This window comes from Nerophis ophidion, linkage group LG19, assembly GCF_033978795.1.
Source record: "Nerophis ophidion isolate RoL-2023_Sa linkage group LG19, RoL_Noph_v1.0, whole genome shotgun sequence".
Classification (NCBI taxonomy): domain Eukaryota; kingdom Metazoa; phylum Chordata; class Actinopteri; order Syngnathiformes; family Syngnathidae; genus Nerophis; species Nerophis ophidion.
In genome coordinates, this window is record NC_084629.1 from 10,446,395 (window position 1) to 10,468,873 (window position 22,479).

At 41.8% G+C, this 22,479-nt stretch overlaps 1 protein-coding gene across 2 annotated transcripts in view; it reads left to right on the forward strand.

Annotated features, from left to right (window-relative positions):
- The window catches only part of igsf3 (immunoglobulin superfamily, member 3), a 370,516-nt gene that overhangs the window by 65,752 nt on the left and 282,285 nt on the right, over window positions 1-22,479 (forward strand). For both annotated transcript variants that reach the window (XM_061879134.1, XM_061879135.1), the window contains exon 2: window positions 19,596-19,976. In XM_061879134.1, coding sequence (XP_061735118.1) covers window positions 19,596-19,976 — 381 coding nt within the window. The remainder of the gene's footprint in view (window positions 1-19,595; window positions 19,977-22,479) is intronic.

Below are 22,479 nucleotides of genomic sequence, written 5' to 3' on the forward strand. Positions count from 1 at the left end.
TATTGTCCAACTCTTAACTACGTATTCCGATATCAACCGATACCGATATATACGTCGTGGAATTAACACATTAGTATGCCTAATTTTGTTGTGATGCCCCGCTGGATGCATAAGACAATGTAACAAGGTTTTCCAAAATAAATCAACTCAAGTTATGGAAAAAAATGCCAACATGGCACTGCCAGATTTATTATTGAAGTCACAAAGTGCATTTTTTTTTAAATCATGCCTCAAAACAGCAGCTTGGAATTTTGGACATGCTCTCCCTGAGAGAGCATGAAGAGGTTGAGGTGGGGGCGGATGCATATTGCAGCGTTCTGGAAGAGTTAGTGCTGCAAGGGGATCTTGGTATTCAGTGTTTTCCCCAGAAAATGTGTTAGTTAAGGTGGTGTCTCATCAGCAAGAAGGGGGCTCCGCCCGGGACAGTCGGAGAAGGGGCTTGGGTGGGTGTAAGGAACGGTGTAATTTGGCCTGTCGCCACCATCACGTCTTCATGTCTCCCAAGCCTGGGGTCGGGGGGCAATAAACTACAGACTGTGGTGAAGGAGGTCAATTTTTGGTTGTTTTTTCTGCTCCGTATGCTAAATGGCAATATACAATATATATCTCAATTTTTTCCCGTAAAGCAAAAACAAAACACAAAACAGTCCTAGTTACCTGAGATACTAAGTATGTCATTGTTTTGACTTAGTAAATATTGATTTACTAAGACAAAATAATTACTAAGTGAAATTAATGACTTACTGTAAATAAGCGTTTGCAATAAGTGTTTTGTCTTAGTAAGTCAATATTTACTAACCGGGCGGTCTAGCTCGGTTGGTAGAGTGGCCGGGCCAGCAACTTGAGGGTTGCAGGTTCGATTCCCGCTTCCGCCATCCTAGTCAATGCCGTTGTGTCCTTGAGCAAGACACTTTACCCACCTGCTCCCAGTGCCACCCACACTGGTTTAAATGTAACTTGGATATTGGGTTTCACTATGTAAAGCGCTTTGAGTCACTAGAGAAAAGCGCTATATAAATATAATTCACAATTCACTTCACTTTGAAAAATTGTTAAAAGTGGGGCCACATGCTGACATGCTCAACTCATCATGCCTAATTTACAGGACAAAAAAATATATATAAGACTTTAGGCGGTGGCCCTTTGTTGTTAAGGCGGCCGCCTTAACAACAAAGCGCTGCGGGAAATCCTGGTATTTGTTAAATAAATAAATAATGATGAATGGGTTGTAGTTGTATAGCGTTTTTCTACCTTCAAGGTAGGGCTGGGCGATATTGCCTTTTTTTAATATCGCAACATTTTTAGGCCATATCGGGATATACGATATATATTATGATATTTTGCCTTGGCCTTGAATGAACACTTGATGCATATAATCACAGCAGTATGATGATTCTATGTGTATACCTTAAAACATTCTTCCTCATACTGCATTAATATATGCTACTTTTAAACTTTCATGAGGAGAGGGAAATCACAACTACGTCAATTGTATTTATTAAAGTTATTAAGCAATGGCACAAACATTGAAGTCATTTCCAAAACATAAATTGCAAGATTGTCAGAGACATTTTAAGTGTCAAATAAAAATGAGCTCTATAGTAGGAAATCAAATAGTATTCATCCTTCATTATGTGGTATGTTACTAAGGTTATGAAATTCTCTTCATTCTCTAGCGAGTGACTTTACAAATGATGCTACATATTAGCAGTAATGCTACTTTTTATAGCAAAACTTTTTCCCCCACACTTGACAAATTACGGTTGTCTGTACGACATATTCCAACTTGAAGCCGAACCACCGCCAGACAAAGGACTCCCTGCTGTTGTTATTGGGAATTAAGTCTTCCTTCATTTGCTACCAGATCCGCACCATCTTTCTCTCGTACGGGTACGTTAGCAGCTAACGTTAGCCACGCCGCTACCTCTCTGCTGGGCGAGGGTGTGTATGTGACGTATGACGTGACAGTTTGTGACGTATTTAAGAATGTGCGCCTGCTAGTCGGTGTGAATGAGACACAGGAGAGAGCGAGGAGAGCCTGAAGTGTACGCCCGCAGCTAAAAGTTCTGCGTGAGAAAGTATACTCGAATATTACGATATAGTCATTTTCTATATTGCACAGAGACAAACCCGCGATATATCGTATATATCAATATATCGCCCAAGGTACTCAGAGCGCTTTGACACTACTTCCACATTTACCCATTCACACACACATTTACACACTGATGGAGGGAGCTGCCATGCAAGGCGCTAACAAGCACCCATCAGGAGCAAGGGTGAAGTGTCTTGCTCAGGACACAATGGATGTGACGAGGTTGGTACTCGGTGGGGATTGAACCAGGGACCCTCGGGTTGCGCACGGCCACTCTCTCACTGCGCCACGCCGTCCCTGTTTTTTCTGTTTTATTTACCGGTATATTGTGTTACGGTGCAGATGTTCACCCAAAATGTTTGTCATTCTTGTTTGGTGTGGGTTCACAGTGTGGCGCATATTTGTAACAGTGTTAAAGTTGTTTATAAGACCACCCTCAGTTTGACCTGTATGGCTGTTGACCAAGTATGCGCGCATTCACTTGTGTGTGTGAAAAGCCGTAGATATTATCTGATTGAGCCGGTACGCAAAGGCAGTGCCTCCAAGGTTTATTGGCGCTCTGTACTTCTCCCTACGTCAGTGTACCACTCCGTACAGCGCCGTTTTAAAAGTCATACATTTTACCTTTTGAAACCGATGCCGATAATTTCTGATATTGCATTTTAAAGCATTTATCGGCCGCTAATATCGGCAGTCTGATATTATCAAACATCTCTAGTACTGATCCATCAAGATCTTCAAAGTGTCCTCATCATTTGAACCAATTCTTATCGAGATCTGAATTTGTGGAACGGAGTTACAAAGGTTGAACGTTTTTGGGCGAACCATCAGATCAAAGTTTGGCGCCTACGAAAAGTTTGTTAAAGTACGACCCCAAAAATATTTTTTTTCACCAGACTGTACGCGCTTGCAAAAATCAGAGCGTTTTCGTGCATGTTAAGTGTCTAAAATGTGATCAAAGTAGGACAATATTGATATGGTCTAAAACTTTGATGGATAGATAACACACACTCACTCGCTGCAATGACACTGCATTGACACTGAGTTTGCTCTTTCACAATGGCACCATTTGCTGGATTTTAAAAACATGTCACTACAGTTCGGAATCAGAATCAGAAATACTTTAATATATTCCCTGAAGGGAAATTATGATTTTCAGCACAATCCCATTCAAGAGCAGACAAACATTACAGGGAGACAGAATAGGAGCGCTGACGGGTCTGCCAACTTCCGGCGTCCCTTACAAAAAAGGGGAGGAACAACTAAATGCTGGGGAAAAGCGGGTCCAGACTTAGGCCAAGGCAAACAAACCTCATAGCCATAGCACACGGAAAAAAATGTGTGTAAGTGGGAAACTTTAAAGAAGACAAATGACATTAAAGACAAGACGCCACTTCTACACAGCCACAAAAGTAAAACAACAACAAAACAACATCATCTGCTGGGTTGGGGGAGCCATGAATTGATTAACGTGGACCCCGACTTAAGTTGAAAAACTTATTCGGGTGTTACCATTTAGTGGCCAATTGTACGGAATATGTACTGAACTGTGCAATCTACTAATAAAAGTATCAATCAATCAATCAATCAAAGGGCCAGAGACAGGAGCAGACCCAACAAAGCAACAAAGAGAGCCGACTCCACCCTAGGCCGCCCACCAACTCTCGGCCAGTGTCCAGTCTGCATGGATGAGCGAGGATTCGAGGTGTTGGATACTTGCTCCCCAGCCCTGTCTCTTCATCCGCATCTCCTCTAGTCTCTCCAAACGGACTCTGGCATGGCAGAGACCCAGCAGCTGGTATCCATGGCCAAAAGACTCCCGGGAGGCAGATCCAGAAGTTCACAAAAAAGCACAGCAGAAGTCACTTAAGTGCCACCCCTTGTCACACAGTCCCAAAGGACTCCGAACCAAAAGGCAAAAAAACCCCAAATGAAACCAAGAGGGAAACATCAGGAACACAAAAAGATGACAAGAGCACAGAGCTCCTGCCACCAGCTTTCCATCTTGGAAAAAACAAATTATATGCAATTAATATTATTAGATTTTTTTTTTCTTTCAACGAATAGCTGTGCAGAATGACAAATGCAACATTTAACTCGGCCCAATGCACCAAATAGTAAGCAGGAAAAGAGAATTCGCCTTTTGTCGGTATTAGATCAAATTTATCCCACACTTGGGAATTAACTCCATTTAGATTGATGATGGTGATGAATACAGCACGCCACACTGCTATAAGTCTGTGATCAAAAATTGTAAAAATTATGAGTATTTTATTTGTACTAAGCAAACTTGTCTGCCAATAGAACAAGAACATTTGGCTTGTCAAGACTTTCGAAAACAAGTAAAATTAGCTAACCTCAATGAACCCAAAAACACCTTTAATTAAGTATACTCTCACTAATAAATAAGTGCACTTTTCTTGGTAGAAAAAAAAGAGACCTTTTTGCTCAAAATGTTGAAATATATTCTTAAATTAAGCAAAGCCATTATCTTGACATAATATGTGCTCGGCATCGTGATCTTTTTTTTCATGCTTGAAGTAAGAAATTCTTACTTTAAAAAAAGTAGTTTTATACTTGAGTGTTGATGACACAGCTTTCCTTCAGTTGATATTCTAGTTCCAAACATGTTTTACTCAATATAGGTCATAACATCAAAATCAAGCTGTGATATCTTACTTAGATCATTTAGGACCATAACACTAAAAATAAGTAAAACACTCTGTTTCGTGAGAAGAATTATCTTAGCAGACAGACAATAAGCAAATTTCACCCTTATTTGAGATATATAATCTTACTTAGATTTCAGTTCTTGCAGTGCACTCCTCTAGCTTTCTTTTCAGCTGTCACTTGCGGACCAAAAGAAGTGCTTCCTGATAAAGACAAGTTGCCGCTTTAAAGTCGAAGGACACAGCAGCTGTATCGATCACTTCACGTCGTTCATTTCTCAAAGTGATACGCACATCAGGGCATGGCGGGATACAGTATCATTCCTTGTTTCATAATGCGTCGATGCCCCAGTATCGTTTGGTCAGTGTCAGGACTATGACATGGACTGGTTTTGCTCCTTCGACGCAGAGGGATTACAAGACGAGCCAGGCGTGAATTCAGGTACATGATGATAATTTATTAATACGCAAAATAATCAAAACAAAGGGCGCTCACAAGGAGGTATATTACTAGACTACAAAATACAAACAGGAAACAAAAACACTTGCACGATGGCATGAATGAACTATGAACATAAACAGCAAGATGGCATGACTATAAACAACTAAAACAAAACACTGTGACAAAAAAAACAGGAGGCAAGAATAGCAAGGTGCGTGGCAGGTGATCGTGGGCATGGAGAATGAGTAGCATATATCGGCAATGCAATAGCAGGCATGAAGGCAGAAAGCAAATAGCAAAGTTCCCAGGACGAGGACAGAAACAAAATGGTATAAATAGCAGCCACGATGATTAGAAACAGGGCTAGGCGTGACTTGGAGACCAGGTGGAAACTAATGGGTTACTATGGAAACAAACAAAACCAGGAAATGTAAAACGGGAAACAAGAGTCCAAAAACAAAACAAACATGATCAAACTTAAAACTGAATTACAGGCATGACAGTCAGTGCACTGCTTGTGTCACCGTATCGATTTAGTAGCCCCTGAAAACGACTCAAAACACAGCCAATACTACTACTAATAATAATAATATATTTTATTCGGTATAGTGCTTTTATGGGTACTCATTGACGCTTTACAGGATACAAATTTAAATATAATGCAGTTCAAAGTAATTGATTGATTGAAATTTGATTGATTGAAACTTTTATTAGTAGATTGCACAGTACATATTCCGTACAACTGACCACTAAATGGTAACACCCCAATAAGTTTTTCAACTTGTTTAAGTCGGGGTCCAAGTTAATCAATCCATGGTACAAATATATACTATCCGCATAATACAATCATCACACAAGTTAATCATCAGAATATGTACATTTAATTATTAACATTATTTACAATCCGGGGGGTTAGGTTTGGTTGATATCAGCACTTTGGTCATCAACAATTGCATCGTCAGAAGAAATGGACATTGAAACAGTGTAGGTCTGACTGGGTAGGTTATGTACAGCGAACAGTGAACATAGTGAGTTCAGAAAGCATAAGATCAGGTATATACATTCGATTATTTACAATGTGGGATGTGGATGAGGGAGGGTGTTAGTCTAGGGTTGCAGTTGCCTGGAGGTGTTCTTTTAGTGCGCTTTTGAAGGAGGGTCGAGATGCATTTTCTTTTACACATGTTGGAAGTGCATTCTGAATTGATGTGGCATAGAAGGAGAATGAGTTAAGACCTTTGTTAGATCGGAATCCGGGTTTAGCGTGGTTTTTGGAGCTCCCCCTGGTGTTGTGGTCATGACGGTCATTTACGTTCTGGAAGTAGTTTGACATGTACTTCGGGATCAGGGAGATGTAGCTGATTTTATAAACTAGGCTCAGTGCAAGTTGTTTTACTCTGTCCTCCACCCTGAGCCTGCCCACTTTGGAGAAGTGGGTAGGAGTGAGGTGGGATCTGGGGTGGAGGTCTAAAAGTAACCTGACAAGCTTGTTCTGGGATGTTTAGAGTCTAGATTTGAGGGTTTTGGAGGTGCTAGGGTACCAGGAGGTGAGTACATAATAATAATACATCCATCCATCCATTTTCTACCGCTTATTCCCTTTCGGGGTCGCGGGGGGTGCTGGCGCCTATCCCAGCTACAATCGGGCTGAAGGCGGGGTACACCCTGGACAAGTCGCCACCTCATTGCAGGGCCAACACAGATAGACAGACAACATTCACACTCACATTCAAACACTAGGGCCAATTTAGTGTTGCCAATCAACCTATCCCCAGGTGCATGTCTTTGGAAGTGGGAGGAAGCCGGAGTACCCGGAGGGAACCCACGCATTCACGGGGAGAACATGCAAACTCCACACAGAAAGATCCCGAGCCTGGATTTGAACCCAGGACTGCAGGGACTTCGTATTGTGAGGCAGACGCACTAACCCCTCTGCCACCGTGAAGCCCTATATAATAATACATAACACAGGAAATATAAAAGCAGTACATAGTAAAATACATAACAACACTGGACATTACAAGACACAGAACACTAATCACAGGTTAAAAGCAGATCTGAAGAGGTGTGTTTTGAGAAGGCCTTTGAAGTTCGGAAGGTCTTGCCACGTGATTTACAACAGGAGCAAAGTTGGTGGGTCCGTACAGCTGGACCGTCTTAAGGCTTTGATGGTAAGCGTCCAGAATGCCCTCCATGCCATTGCAGTAGGGGTTCTCGATGTTTCCATTTAGAGGAAGCTCATACTGTCTTGAAGGGGTGTAACGGTACACAAAAATTTCGGTTCGGTACGTACCTCGGTTCAGAGGCCATGGTTCGGTTCATTTTCGGTACAGTAAGAAAACAACAAAATATACATTTTTTGGTTATTTATTTACCAAATTTGCTAAATCTTCCACCAAAAATATTTTTCATAGTGGAATATTTGATGTGAAGTAATCAGAAACTTGGAAAGGTCAATAATTCAGAATTACATTGATTTTGATTCAATATTATGTTTTGAGCAATGACAGTTTGAAATAAAATTAAAAAAAAAACAGCTTTGTTTTATTAGCCAACGTTGCAACTTTTTCTAAAATACATTTAGCCTTTAAGCTTTTTTATTTCACTTTTGTTTATGTTTTTGTTTATTTTAATAGTATTTTTAGAATTCCTTTAAAACATTAGCTGTGGGCCGCAAATGGCCTCCAGGGCACACTTTTGACACCGCTGCTATAGATGATAAAAAATAAAATCGTATAAATCTATGGATTTATGCGTTTATCATAACTCTCTTGCTCTCTCTGTCTCTGGCCCTCCCTCACGAATGTTGCTGCGCACAATTAGTTTTGTTTTTAACCCCTTCTTAACCCTGAAAGTACATTGAAAATACACGTAACCCTAAGTTAAAATGACATTTGAGGCATTTAAGAAATTCCACCCGGACAGCCCCGCAAAAGAGGACATGTCCGGTGAAAAGTGGAGGTATGGTCAGTCTATCGTAGCTCGGTCGCTACTAGCATGCCGTGTGTTTTTTTTTTTTTTTGATTGATTGAAACTTGTATTAGTAGATTGCACAGTACACTACATATTCCGTACAATTGACCACTAAATGGTAAGACCCCAATAAGTTTTTCAACTTGTTTAAGTCGGGGTCCACGTAAATTAATTCATGGTGCCTCTGTGTGCATTGTTTACACAACGTGCGGTGCGCTACTTAATATGTCCGTGTGAAACTCGTTCGGTACGCCTCCGAACCGAACCGAAACCCCCGTACCGAAACGGTTCAATACAAATACACGTACCGTTACACCCCTACTGTCTTGTAACACACCAGAAATTGTGTCACGTGTGAATATTTAGTGTGAGTACCATTTGTATCCTACAGTAGCACTGCCTTAATACTCTTGGGCATGGAAATTACCAGAGCTATGCAGGTTTTTACTGGAATCCTCCTCCACTCCTCTTCTGAAGACATTGTAGATGTGCTCCTCATCCTTTCTCCCTTCCGTTTGAGGATGTCCCACCGGCCCTCAATTAGGTTCAAGTCTGCAGGAGGCACACTTGGCCGCCTCATCACCCTCTCTTTCTCAGCACTTGTCATTTTAGAGGTCGGTTGGGCTCCTTATGTCGAAAATCTGCATTGTGGCCCAGTTTTTGCTTCACAGTTTCACAGTACAAGTTGGAATTTATGTGTCCCCTCAATAAACTTCAGCTTATACCAGCATTTCCACACTATGGCCACCAATTATTTTGGATTTTACTTGCCCGGACAATAATGGCTGCGTGTTGACTCATTTTGTAAATATAAACTGCTATTCAGGTTGTACACTGTCTACGATAAAGTATATCCATGTTATTTCTAGGGATGGATCAATCGATCGGCCACTCAATTGACACATTTGGCTGGTTTTGGTGAAAAAGTATGTGTTCGCCATTGCTGATAAATGCATTTTAAACTCCAATCCTCTTTGGTTGACACTGTATTTATTATTAGTACCACAGCTGACAAGTGACTAACATTTAATTGTAGCACACAATATGTTTTAGGGCCGATATTAATTATTAGTAGTCAAGGATAACCGATATCTGGAGCTGATATTAATTTGCAGTAAAAGTTTTTAAACAGTAATAGAATATGTCAGTAAATAGCTGGACCTTTATCACCCCCTTGGAGGTGAGGGGAGCAGTGAGCAGCAGAGGTGGTCATGCCCAGGAATCATTTTGGTGATTAAACCCCGAATTCCAACCTTTGATGCTGAGTGTCAAGCATGGAGGTAATGAGTCCCATTTTTAGAGTCTTTGGTATGACTTGGTTCGAACCATGGATCAAATGCGGAGGATAATTAATTTCAACTCACCTGGTGTGTGTGCGACAATCATTGGTACTTTAACTTTTTAACTTTAAGATGTTTTTTTGTTTCAATAATTTTTAAGGAAACGTCGGACAAGTACCGACATAGGGCCTGATCTACAAACCCCGTTTCCATATGAGTTGGGAGATTGTGTTTGATGTAAATATAAACGAAATACAATGATTTGCAAATCCTTTTCAACCCATATTCAGTTGAATACGCTACAAAGACAAGATATTTGTTGTTCAAACTCATAAACGTAATTTTTTTTTTTTTTTTGCAAATAAAAATTAACTTGTAATTTAATGGCTGCAACACGTGCCAAAGTAGTTGGGAAAGGGCATGTTCACCACTGTGTTACATCACCTTTTCTTTCAACAACACTCAAACGTTTGGGAACTGAGGAAACTAATTGTTGAAGCTTTGAAAGTGGAATTCTTTCCCATTGTTGTTTTATGTAGAGCTTCAGTCGTTCAACAGTCTGGTGTCCCCGCTGTCGTATTTTACTCTTCATAATGCACCACACATTTTCAATGGGAGACAGGTCTGGACTGCAGGCGGGCCAGGAACGTACCCGCACTCTTTTTTTTATGACTCCACGCTGTTGTAACATGTGCTGAATGTGGCTTGGCAGTGTTTTGCTGAAATAAGCAGGGGCGTCCATAAAAAAGACGGCGCTTAGATAGCAGCATATGTTGTTCTAAAACCTGTATGTACCTTTCAAAATTAATGGTGCCTTCACAGGTGTGTAAGTTACCCATGCCTTGGGCAATAATGCACCCCCATACCATCACAGATGCTGGCTTTTGAACTTTGCGTCGATAACAGTCTGGATGGTTCGCTTTCCCTTTGGTCCGGATGACACGATGTCGAATATTTCCAAAAACAATTTGAAATTTGGACTCATCAGACCACAGAACACATTTCCACTTTGCATCAGTCCATCTTAGATTATCTCGGGCCCAGAAGCCGGCGGCGTTTCTGGATGTTGTTAAGTGGCTTTCGCTTTGCATAGTAGAGCTTTAACTTGCACTTACAGATGTAGCGTCGAACTGTATTTAGTGACAGTGGTTTTCTGAAGTGTTCCTGAGCCCATGTGGTGATATCCTTTAGAGATTGATGTCTGTTTTGATACGGTGATGTCTGAGGGATCGAAGGTCACGGTCATTCAATGTTGTTTTCGGGCCATGCCGCTTACGTGGAGTGATTTCTCCAGATTCTCTAAACCTTTTGATGATATTATGGACCTTAGGTGTTGAAATCCCTAAATTTCTATCAATTGCACTCTGAGAAAAGTTGTTCTTAAACTGTTTGACTACTTGCTCACACAGTTGTGGACAAAGCGGTGTACCTCGCCCCATCCTTTCTTGTGAAAGACTGAGCCTTTTTTGGGAAGTTGTTTTTATAGCCAATCATGGCACCCACCTGTTCCCAATTAGCCTGCACTCCTGTGGAATGTTCCAAATAACTGTTTAATGAGCATTCCTCAACTTTATCAGTATTTATTGCCACCTTTCCCAACTTCTTTGTCACGTGTTTCTGGCATCAAATTCTAAAGTTGATGATTATTTGCAAAAAAAAAATGTGTATCAGTTTGAACATCAAATATGTTGTCTTTGTAGCATATTCAACTGAATATGGGTTGAAAATGATTTGCAAATCATTGTAGTCCGTTTATATTTACATCTAACACAATTTCCCAACTCATGGAAACAGGGTTTGTACTAAGATCCAAATACCACAGAGTAAACGGCGTGTACGAGCTATAAAATAGTGTGTAATATTTTTTGGAATGTTGCCTGCAAACTACTAACACTGTGTCCGCAATTGTGCTGTTTTTGAGAGCGCCTTATTTGAATGAGGATTTGGCGTGTACTAAACTGGGCATCACCACAGAGCGGTTTGTTATTGTTTTCAAACATGCAGAAGACATATAGTACTTTTTATGGGCATTTTAAAAGCGTGCAGTGCAGGAATGAAATAACTTTTCATTCTTTTCTTTTTTTAGCACTGGAGGTGCACTCATTAGATCAGACCTTGGCAAATTGAGGCCCGGGGGCCACATGCGGCCCGTTAAGCTTTTCAATCTGGCTTGCCAGACATTCCCAAATAATTGTTTTAGACGTTTAAGATGTAAAGTGTAGCTGCCATTATGATGTGCACTCATGTTTTCTAATGACCGTAATTCTCAACTATACTAGGTCTTTCAATGGTTGGAATCTGCACTTTTGGATGCTATACCAGTTACTATGGTAATCTAATTAGTTACTACAGTAATCTAATTAGTATATATGGTCATCTAATTAGTTAGCATGGTAATCTACGTCACAGCAGCTCAGACGAGGCACCAAGCAGTGTGGGCGGAAAGCATTTCCACAAACAACGGAAGGAGATTTTCTCAACAAAGTTCTTAAGCTTAGGATAGGTCTTTATTGTCATTGCATTAGTACAACGAAACTTTGTTTTCAGCACAAACCTGTTCAAGATTAGAAAAACAAACAGTGTATAGGGTTACAGAACAAGAACGCTGATGGGTCGCCATAAGGCGCACCGTAAAAGATGGGGAAAAGGTAAACGCTGGGGAAGGATGAGTAAAAAAAATACCATCTAGACTGGGCTCTAAGGGGGCCCAGTCTGGAGTGGGAAAAAGCCTCCATAGCAAAGCACATATCAATCAATCAATCAATCAATGTTTACTTATATAGCCCTAAATCACTAGTGTCTCAAAGGGCTGCACAAACCACTACGACATCCTCGGTAGGCCCACATAAGGGCAAGGAAAACTCACACCCAGTGGGACATCGGTGACAATAATGACCCAGTGGGACGTCGGTGACAATGATGACTATGAGAACCTTAGAGAGGAGGAAAGCAATGGATGTCGAGCGGGTCTAACATGATACTGTGAAAGTTCAATCCCCAATGGATCCAACACAGTCGCGAGAGTCCAGTCCAAAGCGGATCCACCTAGCGGCAGCATGTAGATGCTGAAGAGTGCAGGGCCAAGGACCGAACCCTGGGGAACTCCACACGTTACCTTAACGTAGTCCGAGGTCACACTGTTATGGGAGACGCACTGCATCCTATCAGTAAGATAAGAGTTAAACCAAGACAGGGCTAAGTCTGACATACCAATTCGTGTTTTGATACGTTCTAATAAAATATTATGATCGACGGTATCGAAAGCAGCGCTAAGATCGAGGAGCAGCAACATAGATGACTCATCAGAATCCATCGTTAGCAATAGATCATTAGTCATTTTTGCGAGGGCTGTCTCCGTGGAGTGATTTGCCCTGAAACCGGATTGAAAGGTTTCACATAGATTGTTAGACGCTAAGTGTTCATTTAACTGCTCCGCAACAATTTTTTCAAGGATTTTTGAAATAAAGGGAAGGTGAGACACCGGTCGGTAGTTTACCATGAGGTCAGGATCGAGGTTAGGTCATAGAACCCCGTTGTAGCTGGTACGCATTGTCTTTAATCTCCTTTCTAATGACTTCAATTTTCTTACTAAAGAATTGCATAAAGTCATCAGCTGAGTGGGTTGAGCTACTGGAAGGGGTCCCTTGTTGGGTTAGCGATGCTACCGTACTAAACAAAAATTTAGGATCGTTTTTATTATATACATATTACAACATACATCTCGAGATATCTAGCAACAGAAGGAAGGGAGTTTGGGGTCATTATGGTAGGCCGCAGCTCTCAGGCGCTGACCATCCATTCATCACCCCTATGGGATTTGCGTCAAGGGTGTTGGGTTGGGGAGATGGGGTGTGTAAGTGTGGCGTATATTTTTGTGGATGTTTGTGTGTAAGCCCGTAGTGTGTCTCTGTTCCGCGTCCTTGATGTATTGTGCAGTCGCTAGTCCAAATTCAACAAAAACAGGTGTGTGTCCATGAGAGACAAAAAGGGCGTTTGTTGTGTCTTCACTACACCGTCCTTCGGGAGAGTCTCGAAGCCAGGGAAACAATCCAAGTTAGAATGTTTTGTATGCGGGTGAAAATAAAATTTGCATTTCACTCTAAATTGTCTATGACTGGTCCTCAAAACTGCGGGGTAGACAGTCCGATGTGATCCACAGTTCTTTCCGCATCCTCCAATCATTTGTGGCAGCTTTGGGGTACTTTGAAGACTGCCAGCAACTTTCAATTTGTCGACAAATTGCAGATGTCCTGTTGTCATAATTCCGAATAGTTGGATATCTTCGAGAAAAGCTTAGTGATGTATCAGATATATCAGATTGTAGGTGGGTTTATTTTGTACCCTTCGCGTTCATATTTCACTGTTTGTTGCATTTTTGTTGCGTTTCACTTGATTGTAAAATATGTCGATCGAAACGGGGTGTGACATTCATAATTTGTCAATATTCAGTGTTTTATCGTTCATAGAAAAATGTAAATTTCCATTGTTTTTTAAGGCGGTCTGTCATAACGTTTTTAGCACTCAATCAGACATCGTGAGGTTTTTTATTTGTGTTCCTAAAAATAAATAACCAGCCCCCGGACACATTTTTCTCTCTAAATGTGGCCCCCGAGTCAATATAATTGCCTAGAGGTAGGCTGCACTGACTTACTCCGCCCAAAATGCAAAAAAAAAAAAAAAAATGCGTAATTCAGTGTTTTCCATATAAGAAATATTTTATTGTGTTGTGTTGTGTTTATATGTATTGTTTTGTTATCGGCCGATCTCACTCACTGTTGATCGGTATCCGAAATAAGCATTGAATTAACATAAAACCCTGATAAAAATTTCCCTTTTTTATTTCTGCAGCATTGTCCTTTGAAAAGTTATTATACAATAAAAATGCCTGTTGGAAAGTGGTAGTGCTCACCGAATCTGCAAATGCACAACGGTGCATTTGCGAGTGGATATACTTTTATTAAAATGAACACACATGCACAAACGCACGCACGCACGCATACGAATGGGCTTACACTCATGAATAGAATAAAAAAGAGGGCCGTGCAAGTGGTGTGAGGGAAAGTTACTATGAGAGGAGAGGAGGATGTAAAAGATAAAAAGCTGTCTGGTGAATTATTAATGCTCAAGCATTGTGTCCACCGCCTCATAAAGACACACACACACACACACACACACACACACACACACACACACACACAGCTGCGCACCCCAGTTGTTTGTGCAGACAGGAAATAGCATACTTGTCGCTCTGTCTGGATTTCGGGCATGTGTAACTGCTCTGTCGTGTCCGGACCAAAAAGTGGGCAGGACGTGTGTGTGTGTGTGTGTGTGTGTGTGTGTGTGTGTGTCGTGCGTGTGTTTGCGTGTTGGCTGAATGGTGAGTGTTGTGTGTATCTATTGGGTGCACATGAGGCAACATTCACACACTGCCTGCCAGCGAACACCGCAACAACGTAGCAAACCCAGCTTACATTTATGCAATATTCAGCATTAAGTTTGCTGTAATAATATGGGCGATTCGGCGCCATCCGTTCGTGATTAGATGAAAAACATGACTTATTTATTCACGCTATAACATAAAATGTGTAAAGGTTTAATTTAATATGTCTTTTATTGGTTAAAAACAGACATGTTTATCGCCCTAGTGTTTATTTATTACCCCACACTCCGTTTACGCACACAATGCATCCGTTAAAGCAGTGTTTTTCAACCACTGTGCCGCGGCACACTAATGTGCCGTGAGAGACAGTCTGGTGTGTCATGGGAGATTATGCAGTTTCACCTATTTGGGTTAAAAATATTTTTTGCAAACCAGATATTAGAATCTGCGAATAAGGTGCCGTTGTTGAGTGTCGGTGCTGTCTAGAGCTCGGCAGAGTAACCATTTGCGGAGGTCTTGCACTCCTGGGTTCTTCGGACCACCCAATGACAGGCTTGACGGTTTTGTGATTTTGTTTATTTTGCAATAAACTCATCGCTAGGCTTTCCAGCAATCGCCTCATGTGACAGTTTTGTTCTTCTGGTTGCTTTTCAGCCATCCGCTCTGGTCTCGCTCTCGCTCGTGCTTGTGCTCGGGTTCTTTCTCCACCCTCTACCACTTCAACAACCTTCTTGCCGGCTGTTGCCCTTTCACAGAGTGACAGGTGATCAGACAAACGCGCCCAGGTGGGCCATCTACGCACCTGTCGCCGATCTCTGTCGCCTCGCTGCAGGTTCGCAGGCCACTCCCCCTCACAACATGTTATACTATATCAGTAGGTGGAAGCCAGTAGCTAATTGCTTTGAAGATGTCGGGAACACGTTGTGTGAGACAACAATGTTTTGTCGTGATGACAATATGCAGGCGACAGCGGGAGGCAGGGTGCAGGTAAAAAGGTATCCAATGCTTAAGCCAAAAATAAACAAAAGGTGAGTGCCCCTAAGAAAAGGCATTGAAGCTTAGGGATGGTTATGTAGAACAAAACTAAACTGAACTGGCTACAAAGTAAAGAAAAACAGAATGCTGGACGACAGCAAAAACCTACAGCATGCGGAGCAGAGACGGCGTCCACAAAGTACGTACATGACATGACAACAATGTCCACACAAAAAAAGATAGCGACAACTGATTGGTAAAACAAAGCAAGTGCAGGTAGGGGTGTAACGGTACGTGTATTTGTATTGAACCGTTTCGGTACGGGGGTTTCGGTTCGGTTCGGAGGTGTACCGAACGAGTAGACATGCTAGCAGGCTAGGACAACATGTTAAAGCCAGAGCTGGAAGACCCTCCTGCCTCGTTAAGATCTCCCGTTTGGGAACACTTTGGCTGCGCGATACAAGAATGGAGGACGGAGGTTTGCCAAGATTGTTCAGCAGCGGCTTCTGACAACACGTCAAACATGTGTTGCACCTTTACTGCTTCCTGCTCCCGTAGTGTCTCCCTTGCGCGCACAACCCTTCACTCTACCCGGCAGTGGGTCTCCACAGCTCCGGACTCCAGCATAAATGAAGAGTCCAGTGATTAGTTGCAAATCTTGGCTTTATTGAGGTCTTGCACACAGCCAATCCAACAAAACACTAGCCACTCCTGCGCTCTATCGCTCCCTCACCTCGCTCGCCCGCACACTCACTGACGTCACATGCTGTCACATATTAAAGGGCCCCACACACACATACGCTACTCTCATAACACAGTGGTTCTCAACCTTTTTTTCAGTGATGTACCCCCTGTGAACATTTTTTTAATTCAAGTACCCCCTAATCAGAGCAAAGCATTTTTGGTTGAAAAAAACGGATAAAGAAGTAAAATACAGCACTATGTCATCAGTTTCTGATTTATTAAATTGTATAACAGTGCAAAATATTGCACATTTGTAGTGGTCTTTCTTGAACTATTTGGAAAGAAAGATATATAAAAATAACTAAAAACTTGTTGAAAAATAAACAAGTGATTCAATTATGAATACAGATTTCTACACATAGAAGTGAAGTGAATTATATTTATATAGCGCTTTTCTCTAGTGACTCAAAGCACTTTACATAGTGAAACCCCAATATCTAAGTTACATTTTTTTTTTTTTAAACCAGTGTGGATGGCACTGGGAGCAGGTGGGTAATAAAGTGTCTTGCCCATGGACACAACGGCAGTGACTAGGATGGCGAAGGCGAGGATCAAACCAGGAACCCTCAAGTTGCTGGCACGGCCACTCTACCAACCGAGCTATATCTATGTAGGGTCATTGTCTTGTTGGAAGGTGAACCTTTGGCCCAATCTGAGGTCCCGAGCACTCTGGAAGAAGTTTTCTTTTTAGGATATGTTTGTACTTGACTGCATTCATCTTTTTTTCAATTGCAACCAGTCATCCTCTCCCTGCCACTGAACCCCCCTCCACCTCCCCCATAGTATGATATTGCCACCACTATGTTTCACCGTTGGGATTGATTGAAGTAATCATCAACTTAAAGTGCCCTCTTTGGGGATTGTAATAGAGATCCATCTGGATTCATGAACTTCATTCTAAACATTTCTTCACAAAAAAAGAAATCTTTATCATCAATATTTATGGAACATGTCTACAAAAAACGGCGGGCGGTGTTGATGAACGTGGACTCCGACTTAAACAAGTTGAAAAACTTATTGGGGTGTTAGTAGGGGTGTAACGGTACACAAAAATTTCCGTTCGGTACGTACCTCGGTTTAGAGGTCACGGTTCGGTTCATTTTCAGTACAGTAAGAAAACAACAAAATATAAATTTTATGGTTATTTATTTACCAAATTTGTAAACAATGGCTTTGTCCTTTTAACATTGGGAACAGTATAATAATTCTACCCACGTTAATCCACATTAAACTGCCTCAAGTTGTTGCTTTGATAAAATAAAATGAAAAAACCTTTCTTCTACATATAAAAAGTGCAACATTAAACAGTTTCCATTGAAACTGTTTCAAGTCAACTCATCATGCTTAATTTATTACAGCATTTGGGAAGCCTGTAGTTGACTTTTATTATGTAAATGTTGTATTTTTATCAACATGTGATAGCAGGGACCCTGCTATTCAAAACTAGGCTGCTACATTACTAATGATTCATGTAACTATGGCTGAAAAAATAGTACAATTGCAATAGAAGAGACTATTCATCCCTAAACACAACGGAGTTCAATGAAAAAACAGACAGACAGGGTTTTGCTGCCCCTAAAACACGCACACACACACACACGCGCGCACACACAGCAAAATTAGCTAACGTTACGCTAAAAGCTAATTAGCCCTCACCTCAAGCCTATACTGTGAGCTAGCTGAGCTGCAGTTGAAGTTTCTAGAAGGTCAACGGGCTCATAGAGATGTTAGTAATAGTTGTGACTGGGAAGTGTTTTTTATAATTTGGGTAGAGTCCGCTCCTCCCCTGCTAAACGAATATCTCTGCTCGACGCTAAAGCATTGACTACATCGTTCTGAAGTCTGAATACGCACTGCTGATTGGCTGTTACATCACTCTGAATGCGCACTGCTGATTGGCTTTGTATGTAAAAAATCAGATGGTTGTGTGGGCGGGACAATGCTTGCTGCTGAGACAGAGCCACAGAGGCAGAAAGCAGAGCAGCTTGTAAAGACTTCTGCTTCTAAACTCGTTCGGTACGCCCGCATGCCGAACCGAAACCCCCGTACCGAAACGGTTCGATACAAATACACGTACCGTTACAACCCTAGGTGTTAGCATTTAGTGGTCAATTGTATGTACTGTACTGTGCAATCTACTAATAAAAGTCTCAATGGTCAATTGTATGTACTGTACTGTGCAATCTACCAATAAAAGTCTCAATCAATCAATCAAAAAAAGCACTTTATATGTAGAAAGGTTTTGTTAAGAAACCATTCTCAGCCTTAACTTATTTAGTTTTTGTTTTATATAAGTTATATATGTATTAACCCTGGCAATGGACCCTGTGTGTATATGTATGTTATGCCATTGTTTACAAATTTGGTAAATAAATAAACAAACAAATTATATTTTGTTGTTTTCTTACTGTACCGAAAATGAACCGAACCGTGACCTCTAAACTGAGGTACGTACCGAACCGAACTTTTTGAGTACTTCTAAGGTGCAGGGAATAGCGCTGAAAGGAAGACATGAAACTGCAACATAAAAAGCCACCAAAACAGGAGTGCAAGACAAGAACTAAAACGCTACAACACAGGAAAACACCAAAATACTCAAAATAAGTCATGGTGTGATGTGACAGGATGTGACAGTACACCTACTTTGAGACAAGAGCTATAGTAATGCATGGTTTGTTATGGTTTGAATTCATATCCAACAATTGCGTCAACGACTTTTTATTGTCCACGGAGTTTCATTTTTTAATAATTTCTGCTGGTGACGTGCCTCCGGAAAATGTGGCTTGTCTCAAAAAAGGTTGCAAAACACTGCATTAAAGCAGATAGCAGTGAGCACGGTTGGATGGCAGTTGTTAAAAAAAAAAAGAGAATAATTCAAGTGTTAAGCCGTGTTGAGAAGCACACCTCCAGAGAATGTGTACCTGCAAGATGTTACTTTATTTCCTGCGAGAGGTGCGGTGCGCCAACACGACCTGTGCTAAATATTTCAGCCGGCAGTTTTGTAACACATGTTCTCCGTCTCCCTGTCTTTCCGCAGCAGGTGCCGCCGTGGCCCAGAGAGTGGTGACGGTGCAAAGCGGGCCGCTCGTCCGGACCGAGGGCTCCCACGTGACCATCTGGTGCAACGTGACGGGCTACAAAGACGGTGTGGAGCAGGACTTCGAGTGGTCCATGTACCTGGCGTCCGCCGCGGACCGGGAGATCCGCATCGTGAGCACGGCCCAGCCCAACTACGCCTACGCCGTCTACGCCCAGAGGGTGAACAGCAAAGATATCTACGTGGAGAGGCTGAGTCGCGACTCGGCCTTGCTGCACATCACCAAGGTGCAGGCCAAGGACCAGGGCCTGTTTGAGTGTTACACGCCCAACACGGACGGCCGCTACCTGGGCTCCTACAGTGCACGCACCAACCTCACCGGTGAGTCTCAAAGACTACAAATGCTGCTCTGTTACCACAAATGCTCACATATTTCCAACTAAAAAGTGTTCTTAATGTAAAGCTGTTTTTAATCAGGGTTTTCCAAAACCGATCATCCATGTGTGAGATCGGATACCAAAACCGATACCAGTCACACGTATTAACTGTACATTTTTCAATGAATTTGTGTGAGGGCTATACAGCTTAACAATATCAATCAATCAATGTTTATTTATATAGCCCTTAATCACAAATGTCTCAAAGGACTGCACAAACCACTACAACTACGACATCGTCGCACATAAGGGCAAGGAAAACTCACACCCAGTGGGACGCCAGTGACAATGATGACTATGAGAAACCTTGGAGAGGACCTCAAATGTGGGCAACCCACCCTCTTCTAGGGGGACCGAAAGCAATGGATGTTGAGCGGGTCTAACATGATACTGTGAAAGTTCAATCCATAGTGGCTCCAACACAGCCGCGAGAGTTCAGTTCAAAGCGGATCCAAGACAGCAGCGAGAGTCCCGTCCACAGGAAACCATCCCAAGTGGAGGCGGATCAGCATCGTAGAGATGTCCCCAACAGATACACAGGCGAGCGGTCCATCCTTGGTCTCGACTCTGGACAGCCAGTACTTCATCCATGGTCATCGGACCGAACCCCCTCCACAAGGGAGGGGGGGGCAGAGGAGAAAAAGAAAAGCGGCAGATCAACTGGTCTAAAAAGGAGGTCTATTTAAAGGCTAGAGTATACAAATGAGTTTTAAGGTGAGACTTAAATGCTTCTACTGAGGTAGCATCTCGAACTGTTACCGGGAGGGCATTCCAGAGTACTGGAGCCCGAACGGAAAACGCTCTATAGCCCGCAGCCTTTTTTTGGGCTCTAGGAATCACTAATAAGCCGGAGTCTTTTGAACGCAGATTTCTTGCCGGCGGGACATATGGTAAAATACAATCGGCAAGATAGGCTGGAGCTAGACCGTGTAGTATTTTATACGTAAGTAGTAAAACCTTAAAGTCACATCTTAAGTGCACGGGAAGCCAGTGCAGGTGAGCCAGTACAGGCGTAATATGATCAAACTTTCTTGTTCTTGTCAAAAGTCTAGCAGCCGCATTTTGTACCAACTGTAATCGTTAAACTCAGTCGATCAGTCAGTTTCAGTTTATTTTGAACATGCAGACAATACATTGTTATACATCCCGTATTTCTAGTTGTTTTATTACAGAATGTCCAAAAAAGAGTAGAAGGAAGCAGAGGTTATTTAATCCTACCCCTAACACGTGTTTGTTCTCTATTTGTTACAGAACATTGAGTGAATAAACGAGTAAATAAATTAATATACAATAAGTTAAAGTGCCAATGATTGTCACACATACACTAGTTGTGGCAAAATTATCCTCTGGATTTGACCCATCACCCTTGATCACTCCCTGGGAGGTGAGGAGAGCAGTGAGCAGTAGCGGTGGCCGCGCCTAAGAATCATTTTGGTCATTTAACCCCCAATTCCAACCCTTGATGCTGAGTGCCAAGCAGGGAGGTAATGGGTCCCATTTTTTATATGTACCGTATTTTTCGGACTATAAGTCGCAGTTTTTTCATAGTTTGGCCAGGGGTGCGACTTATAATCAGGAGCGAGTTATGTGTGAATTTATTAACACATTACCGTAAAATATCAGATAATATTATTTAGCTCATTCACGTAAGAGACTAAACTTATAAGACTTCATGGGATTTATCGATTAAGAGTGACAGATTGTTTGGTAAACGAATAGCATGTTCTATATGCTATAGTTATTTGAATGGCTCCATCCATCCATTTTCTACGGCATATTCCCTTTGGAGTCGCGGGGGGGCGCTGGTGCCTATCTCAGCTACAATCAGGCGGAAGGCGGGGTATACCCTGGATAAGTCGCCACCTCATCGCAGGGCATATTTGAATGACTCTTACCATAATATGTTACGTTTACATACCAGGCACTTTCTCAGTTAGTTATTTATGCCTCATATAAGGTACACTTATTCAGCCTGTTGTTCACTATTCTTTATTTATTTTAAATTGCCTTTCAAATGTCTATTCTTGGTGTTGGGTTTTATCAAATACATTTCCTCCAAAAATGCGAGTTATATATGTTTCCTTCTGCATTATGCATTTTCGACAGGTGCGACTTATACTCTGGAGCGACTTATACTCCGAAAAATACGGTAGATGCTTCAGAGGGGCTGAGGAAATGTCAAATTTGAACAGGATTGAGTGGAAAAATATGTTGTCTTTACTGGGGTACTTGGCAAGTGATGGTCTATGAGTCACCGACAATTTGTCCAAAAATAATCACACTTTGAATATATTTGTATTACATGTATGTATGTTGGGCTTCACGGTGGCAGAGGGGTTAGTGCGTCTGCCTCACAATACGAAGTTCCTGCAGTCCTGGGTTCAAATCTAGGCTCAGGTTCTTTCTGTGTGGAGTTTGCATGTTCTCCCCGTGAATGCGTGGGTTCC